This window comes from Ciconia boyciana, chromosome 10, assembly GCF_034638445.1.
Source record: "Ciconia boyciana chromosome 10, ASM3463844v1, whole genome shotgun sequence".
NCBI lineage: Eukaryota > Metazoa > Chordata > Aves > Ciconiiformes > Ciconiidae > Ciconia > Ciconia boyciana.
The window spans coordinates 18574316-18599209 of record NC_132943.1 but is presented as its reverse complement, the minus strand read 5'-3'; the positions used below and the strand labels follow the sequence as shown (position 1 = coordinate 18599209).

The window sequence follows — 24894 nt, the reverse complement described above, 5'->3', positions numbered from 1 at the left end:
CAGCCAGCCCCCTGCTAATCCCAGAGGAGTCTGTGCACTCGTGTTGCACCAGAACAGGGGATCCAGCCTGCCAAAGGCCGCCTTGGGGGCTATGAGCTCAGGAGTCCTGGTGTGGCAGCCACAGGCAGGGTCTTGCTCCCCAGCTAGGGGCTGCGCCCATCTCTGCATAGTGATGGGTGTCACTGCCCAGGAACCAGGGCACTCTGCCTGCCGTGGTCTTGGGAACAGGCTGTACTGAGATTCACCTATTTTGTCCATCAGCTGCAGAAATGCAAAGAACCAGTGCTGGGGAGGCAAAGGTAGTTTCCTTAGCTCAAGCCATCTTGCTGGCTCCCTTAGGCCCAGAAAGCAAGAAGGGACAGACTAAACATTGTCATCAGTCAGGGTTTTCCTCTGATTTGTACTGTCTTGTAATGATCCTCTGGGATCATACAGATATCTGATTTGCTGGGACTCGTCCATTATTTTCCTTCTCCCAGAGGCCTCTTGGAGAACACCCAGTTCCATGACGCAGTGAGAAGAAGCCTGGATGAGCCCATTCCATATTTCTCCCAGTTCCGGTGTGAAGAAACAGCAGAGCTCCAGGACATGAGACAGTGCTTCACGGTCCCCTCCAGGGTCTCTGCTTCCTCAGATCTGTACCCTGAGAAGAATGGAGAGAGGAAAGAAATGAGGCAGGAAACCTCTCCCAACAATGATTTGCTGGAGTCTTGGGAGAGGATGAGTGAGATTTTGCACCACAATCAGTTGAGGGAGCAAAAGAAGATGATGAGCAGGTGAGGAAGAGCTCACACAGAAAAGGCAAGAGCTGCACGGGCAGGAGAGCCATGGCAGCACACCACCTGGCCAGAAAACCATTTCCGTTTCTGCCCTGCAGCATTTCTGCTGGGGTGTTCTGTGTGCTTGGGGTGGAAATCAATGCTAGCCCACCTAGCCACCCTCTCCTGAGTGTAGTTTGTGAAGAGTACAGGTTTGCTGTGTCTTGGGGCTGAGTCCTGAGCAGTGCCAGGATGCTGGCGGTGAGTGAAGTCTGCTTTATGCTTGGACACTCCTGGCCGTATTAGACATTAGAGTGCAGTGGGTGCTTACCTTGCCTCTTATTTTTACTGCAGTATTTCATCACCTTGCCTTTGCTGTGGCTACACCCTTGCATACTGCTACAGGCCATGAGCATATGCACAAATACTAACCACAGCACAGCTTGGAGGGAGAAACCAGTAAAACTACAGTCACCCACCTCTGTCTGAGGTCAGGGCCTGACGCTAGCTAGTGGCGGTTCTGAGAGAAGGGTCAGCACCCATTGCCCAAGCCTTTGGTTCATTGGCCTCAGCTTGGAGGAAACAGTGTGTGCTCCACTGCTGTGCCTGATGTGTCCTGGGAGGAGTCACAGCAAGCAGCCTGCCTTATCTGCTTTGATAGCTGTCCTCTGCCTGTACTTTTGTCCCTCCAGGCAGCCAGCCTTTGGGAACCTGGTGGAGCTGGTGCTGGAAAACACACTGCAGAATATCCTGATCGAAGCCAGCCGTGGGGAGGTGGTGCTGACAGCCAGGCCCAGGGTCATTGCTCTACCCCCCAGCCCTTCTCGAAGGTAGCAGAGTATATCTGAGCTGTGGCAGGGGACAGGACCTGTCCTTAATATGTCAGGCCGAAGCACAGCCCATTTTCTAGACCACGTGGATTAGCTGGATCACTGCCTATCAATGGGCAGTGCAAAAGGCTGCCTGTGCAAAAGGGGGAATCCACTCCCAAAGCCTCTGCCCCTTCTTGGCTTGTCCTGGGCCACAGAGCAGAAGTGGTAACACTACAGCCTTTCTGTGGACCCAAAATCATCATGCAGCTCTGGGGCAGGGCCCTGTGAGTGAACAGCTGGCAGAAGGGGCTGGCCCGTGGCACTGGAGAGCCCAGCACAAGGAGGGTCCCTTGGGAAAAGGGGTCAAGGAGCAGGCAGCACAGCCTCTGACAGCAGAAAGGGAGCAAAGCTTCGTAGTACAAGATGGTGTGGGATCTAGTTAGGTTGAGGGAATGGCCACCAGTGGGGAGGCAGATTTGGGGCTGAGGGCAAAGCGTGAGGATTTGCCCCAGCCTGGGGAGAAGTGCAGGGAGATGGGCTTGAGGGAGGATGGGGGAGGGTTGTTGGATGGAGGTGTCATCTCCAGAGCTGCAGGAGTCTTATCTAGATAGACAATGGGTGTTCCCCGTGATCCCTCAGGGAGGGATGATTGCCTGGGGGGAGGCAGCAGCAGGCTGCACTCTCCCCACCCCAAAAGCAATCTCTTCTTCTTCAGAATCACCAATCCAGAACCCCCACCCTCAAGAGCATAGCTGCTGGGCACTGTGCTGCTTGAGCTCTTCAACCACATCAGCTGTCTCCGCTCTTCATCCCATCCCTGTGATGTCCAGGGCAACTCTGATCCTCCCACACCATGACCTGAGCTCAGCATGCTGGCTGCCTCTGAGGAGGTATGTCCTGATTATGTCCTCAGCTCCAATTTGAAACTTCTGGCAACTCCACAGCAGAGTTCGTGAGATCTCTCCTCTCTGTGGCTGGCCACATCACCAGAGAAGAACCTCCCTGTGCTACAGGGAGCACATGGACAACTCTGTGACTGTTCCCACTGCCCCCAGTCTGTACCAACTGGGAGAGGAGTGGAATCTGCTTTGAAATGTAGCTGAGGAAGGACTGACAGCTGGGCATTGAGTTGCTGAGCCCCTGTCAACATCAGTAGGATGCAGGTACTGAATCTTCCTCCCCTCCTTGCTCCAGTGGCTGCTGCAGGTCCCATGTACAGTGACCCAGCCCGAGAGAGCAGCTGCAGCACCGTCTAGCACACTTGGCAGCCCAATAAAAGGAGCTTGGCCTCTGGACACACAGACACCAGCGTGTAACGTATGTAATCGATGTATCTGGGTTTGGGAGCACCCTGAAGGAGCTCTCCCCTTTTCAGACTGCAAGGCTGTCACCTGGGGAAGGGGATGCTTTGAGCTTTGGCCTGGCATGGGGGTCTGGCAGGCTGCCGGAGGGTGTCACTGTGAAGGAGCGGGGTTTGTCGCAGCCGGGAGGTGGCACTGTTAGTTGTGAGAAATCCCAGGTGCCAGCACGGAGCTGGGGCTGGTGCTGGGCACTGGCTGCCTGCTCCCTGGCAGAGGCTGCAGGCCGGCCGTGCCAGGCAGCAGGGCTGGGTTTGCAGCATCTCCCCTCTTTTGCAGCCCTGCTACGGGCTCTGCTATGCAGGGCTCACCCAGCCACCCTGCTCTGGTGGGGATGCAGCTGGCGTGCCTCTCCAAACCCTCCTGCCCTGTGTTCCCAGTGCCAGTGCCCAGCCAAGACCGGAGCTGCACCTTCTCCCCTTGCAGCCCAAGAGAAGACCATGGAGCTGCGGAGGGCTTCTGCCCTGCTTGGCAGAGGGCAGATGCCTGCTGTGCCCGGGGGTGCTGCAGCTCACTCAGCACTACCCCAGTGCTCTGCTCTGTGCAAGGAGCCCTGTGTGCGTAACTGTTACCAAGCCCCAGGGCTGAGCTGTTCCTTTTGTCAGAGATACTGCAAAGGCACTACCAGCTCCTGAGCTCAGCCTGGGCGCCTGGGGCCTTCACGTGGGTCCTGGGTCCTTCTCATAAGAAGTGCAGACCCTCTCCTCCCTCCCCATCACTCTGGGTGCCAGATCTCCTACATCACAGCAGCTTTTCTGTCTTCCTCTGGGCTTCAGCTGGTGCTGAACAGGCGATGGGGTACCACCTCCTTCCTCCCCAGCTCAAGGCAGCAGCAGGGCCTGGCTGTTCAGTCCAATTGGGGTGACTCTGCCTGGTCCAGGCTCCTCACTCAGGATTTGCTCACTACAGATGCTCTGTAGTCCTGTGACAGGCTTCCCAAATGGGTAACACAGGCAGGGGCAGGAGCCTTGCCGTTGTCCTAAAGTAGGTTGAATCCAGCTGCCTGCAGGAGCCCAAGGGCAGCCTGGAGCAGCAGAGACAGGGTCAGTGAGTTTGTCCATCCTCAGACCTGCTGCGTGATCTGATACTCTCTGGACTGCGTCACCGTTAACTCCTCTGCCTTGTGGGACAGATGGGTCAACCTGGGAAATGCTGTGTGTTAGTCTGGTGTAACATCCAAGAGCAAATGGATGGAGCCTGCATGCAGACACATGTGCAGGGAGAGATTTTTTTTGTCATTAAAACTCTTATTCTTCCCCACTCTCCCATGCTGAACACAGCCTGGACCTAGAGGAAACAGAACTCATACTGTACTTGCCTATTGGAGCACTATCAGAGGTAAATTCACTTCTCTGATGAGGGTCTCTCCAGTAGGAGAGCCCTGAGACAGTGCCTTCAGCAACAGGTGAGTCAGAGAACAAGAGGTTTGAGAGCTACCTACACCTCTGAGAGAGAAATCTTTCTTCCCTCGCCTCTTTGCAGCGAGGGTGAGATGGTGGTGTGTCACCTCTATTCTAGGTCTTCACTGGTGCCTGTCAACCAGAACCACTCAGCGTGCACTAAGCAAAGCCATTAGCAGCTGTCACACACTTTTCTTCTTTTATCCTCATCCTAAGTTAAAAACCACTACGGACAGCCCCTTTCCCAGGATGGGAAAATTCCTGCTTCCTCTTCTCAAGCTGGGAACTAGACCCTGGCCCTGGTTTTGGAAAACACTCGGATGTGTGACAGAGCCACACCGCAGTCCCTTTGGCAAGGGGAGTGGGAGACAGCAGCACCCCCAGGCATTGCTGGGGGTGAGCTCTGCAGAGTGGGGAGTCTCAGCAATGCACTCACGCGGGGGCTTCAGTGCTTCCCTGCTGCTCCTCCCCGCACTTGGAGCTTGTGGGCAGCGGTGAGGTGAAGGGTGGGCAGAGACGTGCAGCGCTGGTGGGGGGGACTTGTCCCTTAGCAAGGGGCTTTGCTGCTACCCACTGCCAAGGGTGAAGGCAATGAACCGTGGGACTGTAGTAGAGCCAGACCCACAGCCCAGCTCCCAGAAGAGGGGAGAAGCCCTGTCTCTGCTAACCACATTGGGGCCTCAGGCAGGAGGAAGCCTGAGCTTGTACTGGCTTCCAGGGCTGGATTTGGCCCCTGCCTCAACACCAGCCACGTTTCTAATGCGCACCTCTCTAATGGAGATATTGTACATAGGGGTCCTGCTCCTTCCCACTGGTGTTCGGGTGGTGAAGTGGGGTGATGTTCCCGTGGGGCTGGGGTTGCTGGCCAGGCCGGCCTGGACAGGCTGCCGGCAGGTACACGGCCAGCGTGAGGATGGCCGAGTGTGAGCTTGGCAAGCTAATGGGGCTCCCCTCCTCCTTGTGCTAGTTATCAGGAGTGCTCAGTCATCAGGCAGTTAATGCAACACACAACAGGCCTTTTCTTCTTGGCTGTTAGTCCTGGCTCCTAGGGAGGGGTGAAATGGCCTTGGGGCAGGTGGGCAACAGAAGCTATCCTGAATCCCATTAAAACATTTAACACCTGCTGAATCGTGCCATTGTCTGGGAGATAAAGGGAAGGGAACAAAGCTGCTCTTGGTCTTCCCTGCCAGGGTGTCTGCAAGGCTCTGCTGTCCCATTGCAGCTGGGGAGCCTGAATCCCCTGCAAAGACCCACTTGGCGTGGCTCTGTGTCGGTGTGGGGAAGGTGGCAGTGTTAGGGGACGGTCCCCTGGACCCACTGCTACAGGTGTGCACAGCCCCTAGTTGGAATCAGCCCCTTCTCTTCCCGTACTGAGTATTGGGTAGGAACCTGGAAAGGTCCTGCCCCGACTAGCCTGCAGTGTCTGTGCAGGCAGGGCAAAGTCTGGAGAGCAAAAACATGAAGGTGATCCTCCCACAACACCTGGCAGAGCTGGGCAGAGACCCTTCACCCCTGGCCTCCCATGTCTGAGATATCAGGCTTTGCTGGCTCAGCTGTGTTGCTTTGGTATTTGGGAATGGGGACTTTTTAGTCCATGCTCAGGTCCGGCCAGGGCACAGTGGTGGCTCCTGAAGGACATGAGAGGTGCTCTGATGTGAGCTAGGCAGTCCTCATGGGACAGCGAGGCAGCACAAACCCTCGGCTGCTGCGCGAGGAGGCTGAGCCTGCCTCTGCCAGGGCCAGCCCTGTTGGGTGCATAAGCAGGGGCTTGGTCCCAGCGCTGCCTGCCTGCCTGCCAGGAAGAGCACACACCAGTAGATGCTGCCCTGGAGATGCCAGGGCAGGTGGAAGATGTTCCCTGCGATAGTTGTCCAGTGCAGGGCAATCCGCAAGCTCAAGGGACCCGCTTTTCTCCCATTTTCCATAGGGCAGCCCTGCAAGGGTAGTCTTTGCTGTTATTTGGTGCATGGTGGGGCCTTGCCCTTGCAGGAGAGAGGTCGGGGTGAGAAAGCGTTTCTGGCAGAGCTGTCTTGGAGATGTCTGCTGGAGCTACAGCAGCAACGGTGTGGTGTTTGGGGGTTTTCTGGCTTCCCCAGAAAGGGGGGGGCGGCCAGGCAGCCTACGCCAGGAGCTGCTGCTCCACTCTGCCAGTACGTGACCCGGCAGGGAGAGGCGAGAGTCCTGCCCAGCACATTTCCTGCGCTGGAAGGAGAAGTGGGCAAGCCCAAGCGTCAGGGCCTGTACAGCATCAAAAGGAGAGGGAACATCACATTTCCCCTTAGCGCCACAGCCCAGGGCAGTGGTGGTTCTGCATTTCCTTTGCTGGCAAAACTACTGGAAAACAGGATCAGGGCGACCGAGGCTAGCAGGCTGGCATCACTCCAGCTCATTCCCGTGCCGGGCTCTGCTGGGCTGGGAGCCTGCAGGACCCCAGCCCCAGAGACAGCAGCAGGCAGGAGGGATGGAGCCTGCCTTTCAAAATCCTGACTCTGAGGGGGACAAGTCTCCAAGGAAGAAGAGTTGGGTGGCAGATAAGGATCTGCAACTGCCTACTTACATTTGGGAATCCACTGCAAGCACACTTCAGCTCTGGAAAGGACAACGGTGGCAGTTTCCAAAGCATACCCAGGACCAGGATACCTGCAGGTGTCCGCTGTGGGGGTTAAAGCAGCGTTACCCCTTTCCCCACCTGCAAACACACCCATCTACACAAATAAACACACCAGTGCACTTGCACAAAGGAGCTTCTCCTGCCACCACAGCTGCATTTCATGCTCAGTTATCCAGGGAGCTTGCGGGTGCCAGAGTAACCCAAAGAGATAGCCCAGCTCCTGCTGGCTCCAGCTGAGATCAGCTGAGTACTGCCAGGGCTGAGTAGCATGGCTGGGTGCTACAGGAGTGTCTAAACTTCTCCTGGCCCCCATGGGCTCTGCACGCTGCCCCCAGAGCCAGCACGGGGGTGTCCACACCGGTTACCCTGCTGGTTAGTGACACAGCCGAGATGCGGGAGAGTAGTGTGACTCTGGGATGCAGTGACCCCACGGGAAGGCATGTGCACATGGAGTGAAACACATCCTGTTCTTGCGGCTGTGTCGGGAGAGCTGGCTCCTGGCCCATGCGGCCGTGCTGGAAACGCTCCCAAAGAGAGCGAGCAGAGGTGGTTTTGTCAAGCTCTGATTTGCTGCCCGGCTCAGAGGTCTGTGGGCTTCTGTCAATGAAGCGTGCATTGCCCTGGTGTGCCCAAGGGGTCTTCAGCATGAGTGGGGGCAAGGGGGTCCTTGCCATCACTGGCACTCAGTGTCAGGCTGCTTAGGATAGGCAGGAGCTTTGCTTTCCAGTCCGGGGATCTTACCGCTCCCTCACCTTTTGGCAGCCCAAAGCGTTGCAAGCAAGCAGCCCCCGCCCCAGAGCTGCCCAGGTAGGGTACCCCCACACCTGCCTCCCCTGGCCCCTGCTCTCCCCTCACCCCCAGCTGCAAAGTGAGCCAGGCAGGTGGGTGGAAAAGTGACAGCTGGTGTTGTTCCAGTGCAGGTTAATGAATGTCTCCTCCTCTCCCCCCCACCTCCTCCTCCCCACCGCCCGCCCCAGCACCCAGGCTCCTGGCTCCTATCAGCCCATCAGGCTCCCATTAACAAAGGCAGCCCTGGAGAGTTTGCATAGAGACCTGCTCTGCCTCTAATCTAGGTGGGCTAATCGCCTCCCTTGCCCAGCCTGCCTTCCCTGGGTCAATATTTGCTCTGAGCAAACACAGAGCCGTGACAGGTGTGCTGGGGAGAAGGCTCGCTGCCGCCAGCCCAGCCCTCTCGCCTGTCTCTGCTCAGTCACATCTCTCCGGCCCCCCGATCACCGGCCAGCCAGCGCTATTTTTATCAGGGCTATAAAAGCCCCATCCAGCCGGCGTCACCCTCATTTTCTGCTCATGAGCCGGCGGGGGAAGGCGAAGCCGCTCACCTGCCAGCTGCCAGCGTGTCACCGGAGCCAGGTGAGGTGCTGCAGCCCGGCACGCCTGGGCCAGGGTCCTGCCTGCCCGGCTGGGAGCAGGGTGCTGGGTGTGGAGGACTCCCTGGGGGGCTCCCCTGGGACAAGGACTGGGAGCCCGGTGGCACCCCCAAAGTCCAGGGAGGGAAGGGATGGGCTCGGGGGACACCAACCCGGCTGTCCCCTTCCCTTAACTCTTCCCTTCTCTCTCACCTTTATTTTCCGATCCTTTCTGTTCCCCTCCCCTCCTTCATTTACTTTCTTCCTTCCTTCCTTCCTTCCTTCCTTCCTTCCCTGTTTTCCCACCCTGCCTCCCCACCCTGCCATGCCAGTTTAACCCGCCCCTGCTCTGTTTGGCTTTCCCAGGCAGCAGGTGTCAAGCATTCAACCTTCCGGACTTTACCCCCAGAGGAGCTGGTTTGGAGCAGCGGGTGCAGCAAGGACACCGGCTCCCAGCCTGGAGGGACCCGGCTCGGGATGAAGGATGGGGAAGGGGCTGCCAGCAGCCCGTGGCAGAGCACTCCTCCAGCCCACACTGTCCAAGCCCGGAGCAACTCTGCACTTGCCTGGCGTCGAGCCCCACGTGCAAGACCTGACCTGAACGTTTTGTTCGTTCGGCTCGCGTTAGGCAGGTCCAGCCCGTCTACAAGCGTGTGGCTGGCACACACACGCGCCACACCACCCGCACACCGCTGCAGCGTGTCCTGTGTGCCCACGACCTGCCGCCCATGTAGGGAGCGCACGCTTGCTTGCAACTCACGCAGGACATGCAAGCTGGTTCGCAGCACACATGCCAGGACGAACCGAGAGCTCATGTGTGGACCACACAAGGGATGTGTGCACAACACACAATCTTCACCCAAACACATGCATGCAGCGTATGACCCGTGCGTGGCACATGCATGAAGCGATGGACAGGCAGTGCACACATGATACAATCTGCACACAGCATGCATGAACGCCATGGGACCTGCACACGCATGGGACATGGGACTCGCATGGCATTTCTGACACTCAGCTTTGCAGGCTGTGATGTGCAGGGCCCATGTCCGTGTGCCCATGGCATGACTGGCATTTGTAACATGCCAGGCACACGCATCCCACCTGTGTGGCTGACTGCTGCCTGCAGCAGCTTGCCAGGGAAGGGCAGCCTGGCCCTTGCACCCCAGCAGCGCTGCAGGGCCGTGGCAGGCGCGGGGATCCCTGGCAGCACTGCCCTGCCCTGGCACAGCACTGGCCCAGGGTGGAGCTCGCCAGGCTCTGCCAAATACGCAGGTAGGTCTCAATGGTCTGCTGGCACCGAGGGAGCTTTAGCTGCTGACACAGTGCAGGCAGTGGGGAGGGAGGGCAGGAGCAGACAGAGAGGAGCAGGGCAGAGGATGGGGGGGATGTTGCATCCTTTCCTGCACACCTCTGCCCAGGTTCACTCCCAGGAGCTGCACTTCCCAGCCCTTCCAGGGTATGTCTGCCTGTGCACTGGGCTGCCCTGGGCAAGTGTTGCCTGCTGCTCACCCTCACCCTGTGGGCCAGGTACCAGCTCCTGCTGGAGGCAATACCCCTGCCCGTGCTTGCTGTGGAAGGGTATAGGGGAGTGGATCTGAGAAGCTGGGGGGTCTCTTCCAGGACAGGCTTGCCTGCTGCCTGCCCTGCTCTCAAAGCACAGTGCAGTGCTTGACCTGGATTCCTGTCCCATCCTGTGTCCTGTCCCTTCCCCATTCCCTCCTGCCAGCACAGAAACATTCAGAGCTTGGGGCTGCTCCTAGCCCCATGGAGACAGCAGGGAGTCCCGGAGAGCTGGAAGATGGGGCAGCAACGGACCTGCTTTCTTCCCACCCCAGGAGGTTGTCTGGGGGGTGCAAAATGCCCTACACCTCCCTGCCTGGCCAAGCCTGCAATTTCTCTGACAGCCCCAAGCACGCTCCTGCCCTGCCCTAGGGATGCCACTCCCGGGCGCTCCCCAGCAGGCACAGGCGCTTCTCTTGTAACACAGGATCCAGCTCCGGCCCCGCTGTGCTCAGGGATGCTCTGAGTTTACAGGTGGGTCCTGAGCCCTTCCTGCAGCCTCTCTGCAAATACCATGAAGGCTGAGCCCAGCCCCACAGTGTGGAGGGAGGAGAGGCTGGAGGCGAAGAAGCCCAAGAGTGTGTCAAGAGACAGGATTATTCCTGCTGCTTTCCCTTATCCCCATCTGATCCATGCACAGGACAAGGCTCAGCAGCCCCTGCCCTGGAGCAGGAGAGCCCTGCTCCCTCCCTGGGGTGCCCGTGCAAGGGATGGAGATACGGCACCTCCTGGGCTCCCTGCCTGGGCAGAGGCTCGGGAAGTTTCCCACAGGTGGTGTGGGAAAGCACCAAAATCAAAGAGCATCTCCAGGGGTGCTGAGCTCCCCATGTCTCTCCAGAGCCAAGTGTCCATCCTAGCCTGAGAACAGCCACCACACAGTGCAGTGACTGGCCATCACAGTGGCCACAGGCCCCTTTGGGCCATGTCTCTGGGCTCTGTCTCCTGCCACCAAGCCTGGCAAAGTTGAAAAGCCAAGAAAGCACAACACATCCCCTGATACACATAACTCCCTGCAGCCGCCCCGCTCAGGCTGGGATCAAACAGAGCATGATTAATAATGCTGAGTAAAGCCAGACCCTGCTGCCCATGCTGTCACCGCATGTGCGTCCCCACGGGGCAGAGCCCGGCGGAGATGGTATCTGGCAGAGCAGGGCTGCGGAGATGCTGCCTGGCCGCCTCGCTCTCCCTCAGTGACTCCACACGCCACTGGGCTGCCTTGTGCTGTAGCACGACCCGGTACTCCATGGGACCCCTTCTGCACCCTGTAGATAGCCCAGATGCTCCAGAAAAGCTTTTTTTTTTTGGCTTTTCAGGGTATCTGGGCAGCAGCCGGGGAGCCAGACACTGCACTGGCACCAGCAGCAGGGCTGTGCGCAGGGCAACATGTGTGTCCCAGCAGAAGGGGACAGCTGCCAAGTGGCAGCGCTAGAAATTGCCCCCCCCACCCCCATCTTCTCAGCCTGCTCTGCCTGTCCCAGCTCTGCCAGCCCAGTGGCACTGGGAAGCCGTGACGCCCTTCAAAGCTGGGGGTGGCCCCGGGAAGCCACATTGCCCTACGGGCTGCGTTGGCCGGGGAATGGCCCTTTGGCAGGGTTTGCACCCAAGGGTGAGTTGATCCCCGAGCTGGGCAGAGCCAGGGGCTTTAAACACCCCTGTCTCCCACGTCAGAGCCAGCAGCGGTGCCAAGGGCTGGCAGGGGAGAAGGCGCAGAGGGGTGCTGCTGCCTGCGCTGTGCGGTACTGTCCCTCCACCCCCCCGGGCCCTGCATGGCCACTTGCATGGCTTTGGGGACCTGGGCTGGGGATTTGCATGGTGCAGCTCTGCACCGGGAGGATTTGCATGGGGAGGGCAGGGTGCAGGAGGAGTGCTGGGGAGGCATGAGTGCCCGGGTCTGCATTTGCATATAGGTGTAGTTGCATACAGGTGTATGTGCATATATGTATGCATGTGCATTTGCATATATGTGTTTATGTGTGTGCACGGCTGTGCATGCGTGTGTGTGCCCTCCCTGGGCTGGGCAAGTAGTGCAGAGCTGGTGCGTGTTGCTGCTGCATTCACTGCCCTCCGTGTGCATGCGTGCACACGTGTGTGTGTGCTCCTGCGGAGCTAAACATGTGCGCTGGCCATGCCCCTGCCATGCTTGCTGCTCCGTGTCCTGGTGTGTGCGCATCGTATGAAGGTGTGGGTGTGAGCAGAGGCGTGCACCTTTGCTGGCTGCCTGGGGAGTGTTGCCTGCGGGCTGCATGTCCTGGCCAGCCCGGATGGGGTGTGCCGTCCCTGGGCAAGCACTGCTTTGCCCCAGGATGTGGCAGAGGCAGCTGGGTAACCTCTGCACCCCAGCGCCCTGGGGAGATCAGCCCTGGGAGCTGCCGCTGCACACAGGGCTGTGTGAGCACCCCAGGGGCTGAGCACCAGGGTTGTGTGGGCACCCCTAGACCCCAGCCGTCCCCCACTCAGCCTATTCGCCATGGCTCTGTTGTGCCTGGACGAGATGCCCAGGCTGAGCAGGGGCTCCCTGCCCCTGAAGATCACTGTCCCAGCACTGCTGCAAGGGCAGGAGAGGCTGTCCCAGCCAGCTTGCACAGGGAGACTGAGGCTGCTTGTGTCCCTGCAGCTGGGCTAATGTTGGAGGTCAGGGTGTTGCTGAGCACGCCCTGGTTGTCTCCAGCCCCTCAGCCTGCTCCTGGCCAAGGCAAGGACCGGGGCAGGGAACATAAGGGACTGTCCCATCTGTGCTGGGGTCCTGCACTCCTCATGCCAGGCTGTAGCTTCAGATACCAGGAATGGGTCCATCCCACGTATTCCCCAACTCGAGACCATGGGGAAAGGCAGCCTTCAGCCCAGCTGGCTCTGGGACAAGCTTATTGCTATTTGGCAGGCAGGGTGAAGGGGAGGGGTGGGTCCCAGGCATGGAGCTGCATCCTGCCGTGGTGAAACAACAGGCAGCTCTGCCCACTCCCAGCCCATTCCTGGTTGCAGAGAGCATTGGGCACAGGGTAGGTACAGCCTGGAATCCTTCCCTCTGCAACCACAGGCCACTGGAGTGAGGGTATGGGTTTTTCCATTGCCCCAGGAAAGGGCTCTGAACCCCCATGAGCAAAGGGGATAAGGAGGGGCCCTGCTGAAGGACTCAAGGTGCTGGGGGAAAAACCCAGAGCTTGCACTAGTCCTGCACCTTGGAGTACGTCAGCCCCTTCCTCCCATGGGGCCTCCAGGGAAGGGGTGAGCGATGGGGCTCCCCTCTCCCAGGCCAGCCGGTGGCCCCGGGAAGCGCGTGGGCAGCCTGCCCACGGGATGGATGTTCAGCAGCGTGCCAGGGCCGCTGCTCCTGGCCCAGCTGTTGCCGGCTTCGGGAGCCCCGAGGCAGGATGTTCTGTTCTTGCCACAGTGCCCGGCTCAGCCCCTGCCTGCGCTGCCTCCTCAGAGCTGCTGGAGGAGGGGAGCCGCCGCTGCCAGGCTTTTTGTCTGCCTCCTGGACGAGCGTCACCCTGGCTCGGGGTGCCCGGCACTACAGATGTTGCTGACAGGGGAGTGGAGGAGCGCTGGGGTGGAGTGGGACCTTGACCAAGCTCTGGCTGAGCTGGCATCCCCTGGCTGTGGGGCTGAGGGAGCTGGCGAGGGGAGGTCTAAGGACCACCCCACCCCCAGCCCTGTCCTTGCACCCTGCACCCCCATGGCAACACCCCAGGTGCTATAGGTAAAGCTGGGACCCGGGAAGCTGTGCGCACCCCGTGGTGCCCCTCCAAATCTGATACGATGTACTGAAGGAGATGCACCTGCAACTGCATCCAGGATGGGCTGGGTGCAGGGCTGGCCATGCTCCCCCTGTCTCCATCACCACTCCCCTGGGACAGGTCTGGACCGGACACTGTGTGGGCACCAGCACGCTTCTGCAGGACACTGTAGCTATGGGGTGCCCCGGGGGTGCCAGGCTGGGGTCATCTGGGGTAACAGGCAGGAGGTCGCAGTAGCTGGCACCAGCGGGCTCCATTTCAGGTCAGGATCTGGACCCAAGGACCAGATACCATCTCCTCTGCCCCAGTGCCTGGCATCCCGATCTGGGTAGCGTATGACGGATGTGTGGGGGGGACATGTGAGGATGCAAGGGACCTGCCAAAAGGGACCTGGGGCCCCTTTTGGAGCAGCCCGGCTGGGTTTTGTCCTGCTGTCAGCCCCATACTGGGGCTGGGCCAGCCTGGGGACGCAGCAGTTGCCACCTGCTCACACCCAGGCTGTAATCCACAGGCAGGAGGTGAGCAGCTGGCGGAGCCTCCCTGACCTTCAGGTGGGATTAATCCCCATGGGAACAGTGGGGAGCAGGCAGGGGAGGCCACGGCTCCCCGGCAGCTCCGGGGCACTGAGCAAGGCTGGCAGAGCCGGGGGACTGAGCACGTCCCCACGCCGGGGACAGCCAGCAGCCAGGGCCAGGCAGGGGCCACGCAGGGCAGGTCCTGGATGGGTGGCAGGGGGTGAGCATGTGTCCCTGGCAGTATGCTTGTCATGGTGGGTCTTTGCGGGTGCGTCTGCGGAGCTGTGGGTGCCACAGGACAGAGTGGGCACCCACGGTCCCACGGGGAGGGGGTGAGCAGCGTGGCCAGGGGTGGCCAGGGTGCCGGCGGGGGCAGCGGGTGGGCAGGTCTGGAGAGCTGGTCCCAGCAGGGGCACTGGTGGCTGGCTGAGGGCCACAGGTGCATGGGGAGAGCGGAGGCTGGGGTGAGGGCTGCTGCGTGGAAGACCAGCTCAGTAGGCTGTTTGCAAGACCCAGCTGTAAGAGGGAACGTGTGGGTACCCCTTGCACTGCAAGTGGCTGTGCCCTCCACCGCGTCCCTGCCCTTCTCCAGCCATTGGTGATGGTACCCAGAGACCAGTCAGCATCGGGGTTCCTCTCCCACTGCCTGCTCACCCTGAGGACTCATCCTCCCCAGGAGCTGGGGCAGGTACCTGCTGAGCTCTGCCCCGGGAGAGCCTGAGTGCCTGGGACCTCTCCGAGCACGGAACGGCTGGCAGCCCGCCGCGTGCGTGCGCGCCTGCGTGGGATCTAATCCCAGCAACATCTGCCAGGCTGTTTGCAATCCCGGGAGTTTCCGGCTGCGGGGAGGGGACGGCTAGGTGCACGGGGGACACGTGCGTGCGGGGCGGCTGGCATGTGCTGGGGCTCCCTGTGCAAGGCAGCGCCTGTGCAAGGAGGCTTCTGCAGTGGGTATGTGCCTGCACACATGTCCTCTGTGGCCAGCAAGGCCCCAGGAGGGGACAAGTGGCATGGGGGACCCCAACAAGCCCCTCAGCTCTGGGATTTGGGGTCCCAGCAGGTGGAAGTGGGGGTTTTGTCTGGGCTTTACCAATCCTGGTGTGGCCATGTTCAGAGCAGCCCCAAAGGGGAGATGCTTGGGGAGGGAAGGGGGGGTGTTTGCATCCCTAATGAGAAGGACGATTTCCCAGGGAAATGAGGCTGGGGGAGAAAGGGGAGGAAAAAGGAGCGGTGGGGCTGGGTGGGGGGAACAACACACTGCCCCTGATTTAATCAGCCAGACCCTGCAAATAAAAGCCACCTGTTTTGGCCCTGGTAGCAGGAAGCCATCCCCAGAACAAACAGAGCACCAGGCAACTGGGAGAAAGATAAACAGGGGCTGGCACCAGCTCCATCTGCTCCTGCTTGGCCCAGCCCCTGGACCTCCAGCCCCTTGGGGTGACGGTGCAACCCCCAGAGGGGTTGGGGGCAAGGAGAGAGGGGCTAGGAGGGTTGGGGGGTGGCCAGGGCTCAGGCCACAGCATCAGCCAAATGCAGGACCACACACAGCTGTGCTGGCCTGGTCAGCTAGCCCGGATACTCATAACAGCAGCGGGAAAGACAACATGCTGCCATGAGCCCCAGATGTGTCCCAGATGTGGGATCAGCATCAGGATGCCCGAGCAGCGCCTGCCTCACCTCCCTCGGGGCTGCCTTTTAGCCTGCTCAGCTCCCCAAGCCGTGCGCTGTCCCGGGACCAGCGCCTGCACAAGGCACGGGGTATAACCCCACAGCCGGGGACCACTGACGGCACGGTGTGGGCTTGGCATGGAGTACCTGGGCAACCCTCTTCTCCCATCGTGCCCTGGGGCTGCCGGCCACCCGCGCTGTGCCTGGTGGCATGGAGAAACCCGATCTGTTTTGCTAGCGCAGGGAACAGGCTGAGCCTGGAGCGACACGGGGCCCTTATTAAATTAGCCTATGCAGGAGGCCCTGGGCAAGCACTAACCGGCTCCCAGAGCCAGTATTAGCAGCTGCCCTTGAGCAGAGTCACTGCCTGCCCCCGCACCAGCCTCCCCCTGCCCATATCCCTGGCCGGTGAGATGCTGGGACCCCACGGGAATGCTGGCTGGTGACAGGGACTGCCCAGAGGTGCTGGGAGATGCCCCAGGGAGGCCAGGCTGCATCAGCATCCTGGGGTGCAGTGGAGAAGGACACTCGGCACGGCCCGTCACAGGTGACCCCCTGGTCCACTGTCCCTGGACGTGGCTGTGGCTCCCATGTGGCTGCCCCAGATGTGCTGAGCAGGGGGTGCGGCACATCCCAGTGTGTGGGACACGCTGAGATGTGAGGAAGGGGCACAGTCTGCATCTGGGGGTGGCTTCCTCCCCTGCGTCCCCCCCAATGCTTTTATCCAAAGTGTTGTATGGAGGTGTGACTGAGCTGCCTGTGTGCCCCTCATGGCACAACACCAGTGCCCCATAGATCATGTAGCACACTACGCAGTGCCCGCACACCCCATACACACACCCCATAACGGCCTGCAGCATCCCACATATTCTGCGGTGCCCCATGCCCTGGGGCTCTGTAATACACCCCACAGTGCCCTGCACCCCGTAACCCCAGACTGCCCTCACACCCCATAGCACCCCAAACTAACCAGTGCCCCACGCCTCTGCTCACACAGCCCAGGCGAGGGGCAGCAGTGGTGTGGGGGGACCCTGCAGTGCACTAGCTCTGCATCTTGCCCCACCTTCCCCAGGTGCTGGCTTCCCTAAGGGCTGCCCAAACCTGTCCCCCAGCACTTTGAGGGATGTCCCCAGGCCACCGGGCTGCATCCCAGGCATCTGCTTACCCCCATGCATCCCCTTCCCTCCCCGGGGAGCATCCCCATCCTTCCCTCCATCCTCTGCTCCCCCAGGTAGCTCCCAGGGGGTCTCGCCCCCCCCCGCTACGAGCACCCAGGGCGCCGCAAGCTGAGGGTCGCCTCCCCAGCGTCTGTCCCCGGCCAAGGACCACCAACGTCCCTTAGCTGGAGCCAGCTCCAACTGCTGCCAGGCTGCACCCTCTGCTGGGACCTGCAGGCATCGGCGCAGCCCCGCACCGAGCCTCGGAGCAGGGAGGGAAATGCTGCCCGGCGCGTTGTCGAGCAGTGGGGGGGACACGAAGAGGACCCATGAGTCCTGCCCCCAGCCCGTCCCTGCTGTCACCCCTCAGTCCCCAATTCTTGCTGAGAACGGGGCAGAGATGCCAGGCGTCCTAACACCACCCCCACTGCCCATGCTGCACCCTCTGTCACCGGCACTGCCAGGCTCTCTTGGGCTGCTGACCCCGTGCTCAGGACCACCAGGAGGGTGGGGGTTTTCCTGGGAAGGTTTGGGGTGGTCTGGGCCAGCCCTTGCCCGGAGGCCCGTGTGGCTCCTGCCCAGCTGAAGGTAGGGAGCGCCCAGCCTCACTGCAGGCTACGCAGGGATGCTGCAAGAAACGCTGCTGCCAAGAGACCTGGTATTTCACGGCTCAGCAGGGCACTCTTCTTCCTTTCCAGCCTGTGTTGGCTTCATCCAGCCCAGGTCCTGGTGGGAGGCCCTGGGGATATCTGCATGGCATGGTGCAGTCCCAGGCAGGGCTGGTCCTGCTGCCCAGGTGAAGGGCACAGCTCTGCTCCAAAGCTGGTCCCCTCCTGCTGTGCACGGTGTCCCCTGCCTGGGTGGGAGGTGTGTGGGGAGCATGGGGAGCCCTTTGCCAGGCCAGGGGACATGCCCAGGGCGTTGCAAGCGAGGAGCATGTAACTGCGGTCCATCAGTGCCTGGTCCAGAGCCAACACAGGAACCTCTGCAGGGAGTCGCAGAGCATGGACAGACCAAGATGTGGCTGTGCCAACACCTCCTCCACCCCTCTCCCTCAACCTAACCTTCTCCCACCCCACATGGAGCCCTGCCCGTGCAGACTGAGTCCCTGTCCTGCCCTGCCAGCTGGGGACATGCAAGGCAGAGCCTGGCGGAGGAGGGACCCACGGTGGCAGAGACCCAGGCAGAGGCGCAGATGCAGCCCCAGGCGAGCCCCACATCCCAGTGTGAGGACATCCGTGCCCCTCAGCTCCCAGCTGGCAAATCCCCACTTCACCCTGGCACCTCCTTCCCACAAGCCTCAACCCTGGCAAAGGCTGTGGGTGCCCTGGGAAAGGCTGGGTCCCTAATCCCCGGGCCAAGCGGGGACATTGTCCAGGGGCAGAAAGGAAAGCGGCGCGTCAGGCCCTTTGCCCATTGTGCCCTGAGCCCCTGCACAAACACAGCCCAGCACTTTCATTGTCAGCCCCGTGGGGCACGGGGGGGGCCGCTCTCGCCACACTGCCTAACTGGAATGGACAGCCGGAGTCTGGGGTGGGTGCGCACCATGTCCCCCCCCATCCCCTGCCTGCTGACACAGCGCCCTGCCCTCCTGCACCATCGACACTTCGGCGCCCGCCTATAAAGGGCGAGAGGAAAAGCCGGCGCCAGCACCGCCACCTTCGCCTCTGTGCCCTGCCGACCAAGTAAGTACCAGGCTGTGAGCCCCCAAGCCCCTCTCACTGCACAGGCGCTGCCACGCTCCCTTTGCCCCCCACACCAAGCCCCCCCACCCAACGCACACTCTGGGGAAGGGCAAGCCGCGGGGTGCTGCGTGGCACAGCAGGGGTACCCTGTGCGGGCAGGAGGGATGCTGGCACTCATCTTTGCAAGAGCCGGGCTGCTCTGCCCCAGGGCTGCACCCCACACCTGTGTCTGAGTTGGGGTCACCACCACCACCCTGCACCGGGTACAGTGCCACCGCACCCGGCCGACCCCAGGAGTCATAGCAGGGAGCTTGGGGGCAGAGAAACTGAGGCAGCCCCATGTACATCACATGAAGAGATGGGGCATCACAAGTGCCCCCTGCAACGTGGGGGTCACTGGACAGAGATCCCCGAGCACCAAGGAAGGGGAATGGGAAGCATTCCCCGTGCCAGCCTGGGAGGGCGAGGGGCCGGTGGCATGGGATGTGTGAGGGCAGCACCACTGGCACCTCAGGCTCGGTGGCAGGCAGCAGGGTGGCTGGGGGCTGATGGTGGGCACCTGCCCGGGGTGATGCATGGGGCTCTGCCAGCAGCCAAGCAACCCGCATGACCAGCAGCGAAGCCATGGACACCCTGGGGCAGTACAAGATCACGGTGTGGGAGGAGGAGAGCTTCCAGGGCAAGCGCTGCGAGTTCCTCATGGAGTGCCCCAGCATCATGGAGCGCGGCTTCCGCAAGATCCGCTCCATCAAGGTGGAGTCTGGCCCGTAAGTGCCCCGCCAGCCCCGCGGCCCCTTGGTGCACCCTGCTCCGGCAAACCTGCTGCTCCCAGGGGAGTGTTGGGAGCTGCCAGGGAGCCAAGACACCTGGGTCCTTCCTCTGCTCGGAGACAGGCTGATCATGCAACCTCCTTCCCTGTGCTCCTTGCGTGGTGTCTCAGTTTTCCCAGCTGCAAAGCTGGGAGACCCTGCCGAGCCGAGGCATGGGTCAGAGGCAACAGTGTGGCCCTGGGGAGAGGGGTCCCACTCTCAGAAGGGACATTTGCTGCTAGCAAGGACCCCGACCTCTGTGACAGACCCACACCCTGCCAGGACATCTCCCTCCCCTGCACGGAAGGGAGAAGCTGGCCCTGGGCTGAGCCTGAGGGCTGCACCACACATCCCTGAGGGCTTTCCTCCTCTCCCCTCCAGCTGGGTGGGCTTTGAGTACCCCGAGTACCAGGGGCAGCAGTTCATCCTGGAGAAGGGTGACTATCCCCGGTGGGAGGCCTGGAGTGGGAACAGTGGCTACCGGACCGAGCACCTCCTCTCCTTCCGGCCTGTCAAGTGTGCGGTGAGTTATGGGGACACCACCACGGTTTGCTCGAGGCAGGCAGAGCCTCCCCCCGGCAGCCCAGCATGGAGGGAGGTGAGGGACAGACAGGAGGACGGGTTATGTGGGATGTGGGATGGAGGGGTGAGGCGCCCACAGAGGTGCTGTGGGGTGGAGGGATGAGGTGTGCACGGAGGTGCCATGGGGTGGAGGGGTGGCTGCACCTGCTGGCTCCCACCTTGCCACAAGGATCCTGGGATGCTCTTTAGAGCTAAAATTTAGCCTGAAACACCATCCCAGCTCCTTCTGCGTTGTGCATTGGAGAGCCACCTCCCAGGCTGGGGTCCCCAGGCCTTGTCCCCCTGCCCCGGATACCCGGGGATGGGGTGAGCAGAGAGGAGACGGCAGGACCACAGGATGCTTGGGGTGCTGGGTCCGTCCCCCTCCCGCCTGGGGTAGGCAGATGCAGCCTCTATCGCTCCATCTGCAGAGACACTGGTGCTCGCAACAGCGGCACGTCTGCGCCTCCGAGCGGGGGTCCCCCCCCAACTTTTAATAATCACCAGACAGATATGCTTGGGCTTTAATAAAGGGGATGCGATAAGATCACTCCTTACTGGCAGGACTGCTCCTCGGTGCAGATAGATGCGTGTGGGGGCTGGGCACGGGGGACAGTGCCGCATCACTCAGTGTCCCAGCAATTAACCCCTCGGTGCCCAGCACCCAGCAAAGCCCCACAGAGCCTGGGGGACCGCTCTCAGCAGCCTCCCTTGCCCTGCAACCTTCCTGCAGCCTTGGGGAGCGCGAGGATGCTGAGGGCAGGAGCCCATGTGCGTGCAGAGGATGTGGCCACTGTCACCCTCACTGGCCGCTGTGCACGGACACCACAGGGACATGAGACCAGCATCCTCTGGGCAGCCCTGGGGTGTCCTGGTGAGGGTGTGCCAGGCTGAAGGACATCCCCCATGCCTTGCACCGAAGCCAGGCATGGTCCCAAGCCTCCCACTGTGCCTTGGCATGTGTCCCTCCAGTGCCACATGCCCGATCCCTGTCTGAGCCGCACCGTCCCCACTGACCCCCAGCCCTCTCCCTCTACAGAACCACAACGACAGCAAAGTCATCCTCTATGAGGCAGAGAACTTCCAGGGGCACAAGTTTGAGCTGAGTGATGACTACCCCTCGCTGCAGGCCATGGGCTGGGGCAACAAGGAGGTGGCATCCATCAAAGTGAACGCTGGAGCGTGAGTCCCACCGGCAGTAGGGGCCAAGAGTAGGGGTTCAGCGAGCACCTCCCTCCTGCATAGCTCCAGGGATGGGGAAGGGGGACCCCAAAAAGGAAGGGTGCCTGCCATCTCCCCTTCCCTTGAAAATCCAAGCCATGGGGTGTTTTCTGTCCCTCCACTCCCAGGGCAAGCAGAAGGATGGGATGGGATGGGATGGGATGGGATGGGATGGGATGGGATGGGATGGGATGGGGGGGGAGGGGAGAGGAGGGGAGGGGAGGGGGGGATTTGGCCCAGGGCTCTGAGCCAGGGGTCTGCCTGCAGGTGGGTGGCATACCAGTACCCGGGATACAGGGGCTACCAGTACGTGCTGGAGCGGGACAGACAGAACGGCGAGTTCAAGAAGTACAACGAATACAGCAGCCAGGCCCACACCAACCAGATCCAATCCATCCGCCGTGTCCAGCACTGAGCAGGGGCAGGGCCGCACACCTCACAGCCTCCGGGCTGCTGTGCAATAGACCTCTATCTGGTAGCAAATAAAGGCATTTGTCAAAAAAAAGGGTGCTCCTGCCTCTGCTCTGCTCCTTGGGGGGCTGCCAGGCCCAGGGGACCCCTGTGGGGTGGGAGGCAGGGTGCCTGCCCCAGCCCTGCTGCCCCCCAGCTCTCAGCCCCTGAAAGGGGTTTCCCCTTCCCCGGGTGGTTTTGGACCGGTGGCCACCTCCACCCTGGACTGAGTTCTCTGCACCTCACCTCTGGTCCATGCACAGCAAGTAGAGGGGATGCAGAACGGTTCCCACCCCCATGATGCTCCCTCTGGGGAAATGGGAACTTACTGGGAGCTTACTGGCCTTACTGGGCAAAGAAAGGGCTGGAGCCGGGAGGGGGCATCCAGGGGAGTTGTGCCCTGGGGTCTCCTCCCAGGCTCAGCACCAGGGAAGGTGATTGCTACAAAGCCTGTGAACAAGAGGTTCCCCTCTCTCTGCACCCCGGTTTGGAAGAGAGAGGGGGGGTCCCTGCCCGCTGTGGGCCTGGAGGAGGAGGAGCGTTGGGGTCATCTGGGACGGAGGGGGCTGCCACAAACGGGATGGCCACAGCTGGGGCACTGGCTTATAGAGGGGGCGTACAGGGGTTGTGTGGGGGTGTGGGGACAGGGACAGGAGGTCCTCGGGGCAGTGTCCTGCAGCTGGCAGGGGGCTCAGCTTACTGCTCCCAGCACCCTTAGGGTCTGGGTTCCCCCACCCCCAGCCTGGCCACGCCAGCATATCCGTGCCAGCATCCGGCTCCGCCTGGGCACACCCAGCCTCCTCCTCCTCCAGCACCCTTTCCCGGCCTCCTCCTCTTCCATCCTGCTCCAGCACCCTGGGCCCTCCTGGGGTACCAGCCTCCGGTCCTGAGGTGCTCCCCACACCCAGGACATCCCCTCTAAAGCCGTAGGATGGTGGAACAGTGCTGGGTGGCTTGGACACCTGGGACCCTGGAAGCCCACCCTGCTACAAGCATGCCTGGCCATGCCTGGCCAGCACCCCAGAAGGGTGCTGGGAGACTGGGAAGGACTGGGCTGGGGGTCAGTGTGTGCACGCCTTGCACCCAGGGCTGCACAGAGAACCTAGCCCTGGTGTGTGAGTGCGTGCACTGCACACAGGAGCTTGCACACGAGCATGCACACAAGCGTGACCATGCACGCCCTGCACGTCCCCCCTCCCTCTCCCCTTGCACCCCAATCTGTGCCACGCAAAAGCCCCAGTACCTTGTGCATCCCATCCCACAGGCCGTCCCCGCTGCGGGGTGCCCCCCAGCCCTCCCCTGTCCCCTCCGTGTCCCCGCTGGCCCCACCCCGCCACGGCCCCACGGCAGCCGGCCTCTCCCCCTGCACAAACACATTCCTGCACACCCAGCCGGGCTGCAGCCAGCCCAAGGCCACGTCAGCTCTGCTCCGCTCCACGCCGGCACACAGGTGAAGTTGTCCCGGGCACCTGCGCATAGGGCTGCGACGGGGGGGGGAAGCTGTGGGGGTCACGGCAAAATGTGGGGTCCTTACTGCTCCATCCTGGGGCAGGGGGAGAGCGCTGGGTTGGGGGGTGTGGGGCAAGCTGCCTGCTTGCAGCCAGAGAGACCTTCTGCTGCTGCCAGCTGGGTGCTCCACGTGTCTGGGCTCTGTCCCCTGGAGCCCCACAGACCTGAACCCTCATCTCCCAGATCGCCCTTGGACCTGAAACCCCATTCCCTGGCTCCCCCATGGACCTGGGCCCCTGTTCCCTGGATTCCTCGTGCACCCTGCCCCCCCCATCCTGTGGGTCTGCCCCAGCTCCCCCATGAACCTGGGGTCACATCGCTCAGGTCCCCAAAGCTCTGCACAGGCACAGGGCTCCCCAGCCCCTGGGACTCCACGCTCCCTGCCCCTCTGCACCCCTCAGCCCCCAGGTCTCCCAAAGCCCCCAGTCCCCTCACACCCCACTGTAAGCCCCCCCCCACTGGCTTTCTCAGGGACCCAGGAGTATCCAGCCCCAGTGCCCCCCATCTCCAGCTCCTGCAGCCCTAACCCTGCTTCTCAGGCTGATCCCAAACTGTTTCCCCCCCTCTGGGCTGATGAGTCCACTCTGGGACTCTGGTCCCTCAGCCCAGAACCCCCCCGTCTCTGCCCTCTGCCATGCAGGTTTGCTGGAGGAAGACCCTGGTCACCAGGGCTGCCAAGGGGAGGGGGGCTCGATGGGTCTGGCCCCCTCCCCACCTCACCCCGCTGTCTCCGGGGCTTGTTTTCCGTTGCCTGCGGTGTGTTCCAGTGACTCAGGCAGCGAAAGCAAGTCTGGGAGGCTGTGGAGCCGCTGCTGGGAGAGCTGCACTTGGGGGGTTGGGGAGGAGAGGGATGGGGGAATCAGCCAGGGCTGTTCTCCTGTACAGAGCTGGGAGACCCCACTGCAGGGCTCAGGAGAGCTCAGGGGACAAGCTGGGGGAAGAGAAGCTTTTTAAAGGCTGTTAAATCCAAACAGGATTGGTGGGGAATTGGTAGGGGAGTACCATGGGCTCTGCTCCCGTCTCCCCCCAGCAGCATCTGCTCTCTGTCCCCAGTGGAGATAGGCAGCAGGGGTGGAGCACCCGGAGCCCAGCTTGGCACCCATGGGACTCCCTGTTTCCTAAACCCTTTGGACACCCCCACCCAGGAGGAGCCACCAGCCGCCCTGGGCTGTGGCACCCCGGCTGAGCGTTGGTCCTGGTGGACTGCATCTTCTTATGCAGGGCACATTTTGGCTGCAGTATAAATAATAACAGTGGGTCTGGCATGGCCATATCCTGGTTTCCATTGGATTCACGTCTCGTGATGACCACTTTCAAGAAATTTGGCTAAGTCCGGCATGAGAGCTAGACATCAATGAAACACCGCAGGAGAGGTCATGGGCTGATGGGCGGCTTGGCTGTACAACGTCGGACTCGTGGAGCAGAGCTGGTGCCCGCTGCTGGCATGCTGCCTGGCTGCCTCAAGCTGTGGGGTGCTGGCGGAGGCACCGAAGAGCTCTTTGATGGCTCTGTCCCGACGGCCAAGAGCAGACCCTCTGCTGGCACCCCGCAGCTGCATGTAGCAGCTGGAGCCATGGGTGATGGGGAAAAACCTGGCCAGATGTGTCTTTTGGGAGCTGAGATCACCCCAGACCCTTTCCCTGTTACAAGTTTCTCCCCGGATTGCCCTCCCGTCTTCACAACACCCAGGGCTGCCCAGGACAAGCTGGTGGAGAT

The 24894-nt window shown here is 61.4% G+C and overlaps 2 protein-coding genes across 2 annotated transcripts in view; both read left to right on the top strand.

Moving 5' to 3' along the window:
- The window catches only part of CFAP65 (cilia and flagella associated protein 65), a 32536-nt gene extending 30214 nt beyond the window's left edge, over positions 1-2322 (top strand). Inside the window, exons 30-32 of the mRNA XM_072874546.1 lie at positions 480-776; positions 1451-1588; positions 2286-2322. Of these exons, the coding sequence (XP_072730647.1) occupies positions 480-776; positions 1451-1588; positions 2286-2322 (472 nt within the window). The remainder of the gene's footprint in view (positions 1-479; positions 777-1450; positions 1589-2285) is intronic.
- A 16912-nt stretch (positions 2323-19234) lies between these two features.
- CRYBA2 (crystallin beta A2) lies at positions 19235-21634 on the top strand. The gene is made up of 4 exons (XM_072874521.1): positions 19235-19395; positions 19819-19960; positions 21038-21180; positions 21487-21634. The coding sequence occupies exons 1-4, from the start codon at positions 19235-19237 to the stop codon at positions 21632-21634; spliced, it is 594 nt and encodes a 197-aa protein (XP_072730622.1).
- Positions 21635-24894: the final 3260 nt, after the last annotated feature.